The sequence below is a fragment of the Poromitra crassiceps genome (assembly GCF_964638095.1).
Source record: "Poromitra crassiceps genome assembly, chromosome: 26".
Lineage (NCBI taxonomy): Eukaryota > Metazoa > Chordata > Actinopteri > Beryciformes > Melamphaidae > Poromitra > Poromitra crassiceps.
The window spans coordinates 15358827-15363826 of NC_139640.1; the positions used below are offsets into that span (position 1 = coordinate 15358827).

General features: G+C 44.7%; 1 protein-coding gene across 1 annotated transcript in view; it reads right to left on the bottom strand.

Moving 5' to 3' along the window:
* The window catches only part of LOC310798708 (XK-related protein 8-like), a gene marked incomplete at its 3' end in the record, with an annotated part of 26680 nt that overhangs the window by 4367 nt on the left and 17313 nt on the right, over positions 1 to 5000 (bottom strand). The window contains exon 2 of the mRNA XM_083661262.1: positions 1837 to 1900. Coding sequence (XP_083517388.1) covers positions 1837 to 1900 — 64 coding nt within the window. The remainder of the gene's footprint in view (positions 1 to 1836; positions 1901 to 5000) is intronic.

Here is a 5000-nt window from a genome sequence, read left to right on the forward strand (position 1 = left end):
CGTTGACTCCACGGCTGAGTTTTAAATGTTTATGTTGTGCAGTCTGTAGCATCAAACAATGCAGTATGCACGCTTGAAACATGTTGCTTATAGAGAAACAAAGCGTAAAACAACTGTTTGACAGGGGGTAAAAGTAGCCTACTCCTCTCGCTCTGTCTGGCTGACTGACCTCCGCCAACAGCACACACACTGCCCACGTGGCCACGTCATGCACCAGAGATTACCGTAAGTGACTGTGAATTCAGCCTGAGCACAACACAAAAACATACAGTACATGGCTCTACTCTACTGTACGTTGTTCCCAAGCACTGCCCGCCCGCGTTTAGTTCATTTTTACCCCTGAATTCATATACGTATTTATACAAGTATTATTTGTTATCCGACCCGTTGCAGGACTCTGCCACCACCCGGTCCCGTCCCCACCTCCGAACCAGGCAGCCACGCCCCACCGCTGCCCAACCCTGCCCACAGGTGAGACCAACACCCACCGCCCAGCGGACAGGAGCCCCCAGCTGCTGCCATATTAGATTTATTCATAAGGTCAAGTTTTTTAAATTGTATCACTACAATGAAATGGCTGATATGGGAACTAACATCATCACACATGGATACAAATACGCATGCCAATAGAGCAGGCTCTGAGGCCGCACAGCGTCTGAGCTGCATATGTGACACGGAGCATGTGAGCTGTGTCTGTGAGCCTGCAGAGTGGGCGATTTCCATAACTGCAGCCATGGTGCATGATATTTCTAGTTCAAATAGAATAGGGGGAAAATAACACATGAATACTACATTAAAAAAACTGCATGTTTTGTGTTTGGCAAAAACTGAGATTTTCATAAAGGGGTCAGCTGTCACCTCATGCCACCACAAGGGGATGTATGACAGGTACATTCTCATTTAATAAACATCTGAAAGTGTTAGTCTTCAGACTGTGGACAAAAATGAAGGGGTCCAATTATGGCTCATTTCCACCACATATAACAGCACAGTACAGCTCTACTCGATCTGGTCTTACTTGACTCTACTTGATATAGACTCTCCATAGCAAGTTTACTCGCCTCCGCCCACACCTGGTCATCATAGCGACCGCATATCTGCATATAATGTTAAAATTAAATCCATACACGGAACTTTTAAACTGATTATGAAATACTGGTGCCTCTAAATGACCTACAGTGTACATGGGCAAATGTGACAATCGGCTAGGAGAATGGATATCACTTTGTTGTTACTCAAACTCACATGCATGCACTGCGCGGGGGACGGGAAAGGCGGTACGGGGAGAAAGGAAGCCTCTACCCCGGCGGCCTCTGACCAGGCAAGACCGCGGCTTCGCTAAACCCCCGCCTGCGGCCTAGCGGACTTTTTCTCTCTCAAAACAATTGAAAACCACCGTCATGTTAAAGCTGAGCAAGGAGATCGATTTTATTTCACCAGAGCCGAAGGCAGCAACACAAAAGAAATAACTTCTGGAAATAACAGAAGAGAAGGTAAGCCCCACTAAACTGGTATCCAGCATTGACAGTAGATGCCTACAGTAAACACGATTCTGCCTGACCAATCAGTCATCTGCAGTGTTTTCACGTCACCGTATGGTACCGGGTCCACAGCCCTGGAACCTCAACAGTGCAGGGACCAAAAGCAGCACGACTCAACCCCGACTCAACCCGGGCTGTCCAGGTTTTTGATCGGTGGAATGAGACAAAAAAGCGAGACGAGCTGTGCGGGGCCGCGTTGATACCAGCGGTGGAAATGGGCCATATGCCTTCTGGAAAAGTGCAGGGGACATGTCCCCTGTGTCTCTGTGTCCCCCCCTGTAAATGATGTCCTTACCTCTGATGGCTCTGTGCTCTTTGACTTGAAGCTGCGTATAGAGGCCTCTATTACAGCAGCGTACCTGAGAGGGAGAAGGAGTGTGAATGAGTCTGTCTGCTTTGCTTCAGCACCACCAGAACCAGTATACAACTGACAAACAAGAGGCATTTAACACAACCGCCAAGGGGTCATGTTTACCCCCCTGGAGTTTTCAAATGCATGTAACTGTGAAAATAAAACCCCTGCATCTCTCAGTTCATGACTTTTCCCTAACCCTTACCCTAACCCTAAAATGGTTTTATTGATCATCTAGTGAATTATGGGGTGTGTGGGATGAAAAGAAACATAAATATGGTCATTCATACCTAGAACCTAGGAGTCATTTTTACCGCCTCATATAAAACATGCCGCGCACAACATTTGCACCATGCCCCGTTGCCTAGCAACGCCCATTGTTTTTACTCAAGATGTATTTTGGGCTAGCCTTACAGTAAGCTAGATTAGCCACATACAGTAGCCTATCTTAGAAAAAAAGAGACGTCACAGTAACAACAGAAGAAGAATGAATGTCCAGAGGCAGTGAAAATGCTTCAGGACATGAGTGAGGGAGAATCTGATGGGGAGAGCAGAGCTGACTGATCCTTCATTTTCACCTGATGCTGAAAAGTCTTCATATCAGGAGGAGTACGAGCCTCCACAGTGTAAACAAGGCTTCTGGTGACAGGTCATGTTACAACTCAACTTGAAAATGCATGACTCTAGCTATACAGTAGCATATAGCCTATATAATATATAGAGCCACTCTGCTGTCAGAGCACAATGACAGCAGCCACTTGTTTAGTTTGACCAGACTTATTTATTTGACACATTCCATGTAATTTTAGCAAGTTTCAGCTGAACTCATTCTACATATTTATATTCTTTAGTGTCTCAACCACTGCAAGTTCTGTGCACACGTATATGAGACAGGCAGGGACAGGATGGTTAGGAAAGTGGGACTGTGCACCGGGAAAGTGTAGCATTTAGTAGATGTTATTTTGTGCGTGACTGTGTGTGTGTGTGTGTGTGTGTGTGCGTGAGAGAGAGAGAGTGTGTGTGTGTGTGTGTGTGTGTGTGTGTGTGTGTGTGTGAGTGTGTGTGTGTGTGTGTGTGTTTTTGAGCGTGCACGCACGCCTGTGTGTGTGTGTGTGTGTGTGTGTGTGTGTGAGAGAATGAGAGTGTGTGTGTGTGTGTGTGCGTGAGAGAGAGAGTGAGAGAGAGAGAGTGTGTGTGTGTGTGTGTGTGTGTGTGTGTGTGTGCGATTTTGCGCGCGCCCTAGCCTTCACCCGTCCGCCCTGCCCCTCCCTTCCCTGTTCTGACATTCCAGTACACTGCCAACAATAACTAACGCTGCTAGTTCCCACTCGTCTCGGCCGTATCTGCCTTTCACTTTATTTGTGTTTATCTGAGTATCTAGTAGTTCCTGATAGAAGTCCTGGTTAAAAGCTGTAGCGGTACCAATCCCCCCGAGAAAGGCCCAACATATCACATTTTAAATTTCTGTCCGTTTATTAAGGGGCTTATTTCCAAAGTGTACAATATTATGCAGAATATACATCCCCCTACATGGGACAATACAAGGGCTGCTTGGGAACTGGACATAGGAGAGAAGTTCTCAGAAGAACTATGGGACATCATTATTTCACAAATTAATTCTTCATCCTTCTGCGTGAGACTCAATCTAATACAATTTAAAATATTTCATCGTTTGCATTTCTCTAATGATAAATTATCCAAAATATATCCATCTGTCAGCCCAGAATGCCCAAGGTGCCACCATGCCCCGGCCACTCTAGGGCATGTGTTCTGGTCCTGCCGAGCTCTGAGCAACTTTTGGTCCAACATTTTTGAGTGTTTTTCATCCATAGCTAACACAACACTGAGTCCTAATCCCCTCACTGCCATCTTTGGTGTAGTCCAACCAGAAGTGAGCCTCCGAGGTCACCGAAGAAATGCAATTGCATTTGCCTCTCTTCTGGCCCGCCGACTTATTCTGTTTAATTGGAAGGCAAAGAACCCACCGTCCTTTAAGCAATGGACTCAGGAAGTGATGTCAATGTTGAAATTAGAGAAGGTCAGATATACTGTACGTGGATCAAAGGAGAAATTTTATGAAACCTGGTCAACTTTTATTAGTCACTTTGAAAGTATAACCTTTGACTGAATATTATCTACCTGGCATACATACAAACGCTAATGACAAAGCTGGCAACTATTTTAGTTTATTTTATTTTATTTTTAATTTTATTTTATTTTTATTTTTCCTCTTTTTCTTTCTTTGACTGTGTTTGTTTGTTTGTTTGTCTGTTGTATGACCCTGGATGGGAAGATGTGGGTGGGGGAGGGTATGGGGTTTAAAGTGTATTGATAACATTTCAATGTAATATTGCTTCATTACATAATGTGAAAACTTAAATAAAGTTTGTAAAAAAAAAAAAAAAGCTGTAGCGGTAAGCAGTGTCCAGTCGTTTAAAGTCAGTGAGTTTCTTCAGTCTTGGTGCTGGCTTTCTGCTGTGTGCACACACACACACACACACACACACACACACACACACACACACACAGACACATACAGTCAGGCAGTCAGACACGATGACAAATATCTTCTTCTATTGTATTTACAACATAATGCACCAGCTGAGTAAATGTTGCCTTTGCACCCCATGTAAATGAGTGTTTCAATGAGACAGATTGATGTTAGGGTGGAATTGTAAAAGCTGTTTGGAGCTTTCTGAAGCAACACAAATGCTTCTAATTTGTATAAAACTTAGTCTAGTTCTCGACCCATACTACTCAGAGTGTGATAAATAGAAACAGACAACGTTTTGACAACCTGAGTAAGAGTCCTAATTGCAGCACATGCAGAATCGTTGGTGAACGCGGGCCCAGGCACTTCTCCACCTTGGTCCTTGTCTTATAGCCATGATACATCAGCAAGCTCCAGATGTTAACCACGACCCAGGAGCCCAGCAGAAATGCCATCAGTAGACCCAGGCTGATGTAGTACTCCTTCTGGTAGAACTCCACAGCTGTATATATATCCAGCACTATGTCCAACAGAAAGAACAGCAGACCCACGAAAAGAAACAGGATGTCCTTGATGGAGGATTTGGCCATTTCTGTCTAACCTACCAGCGACTGGC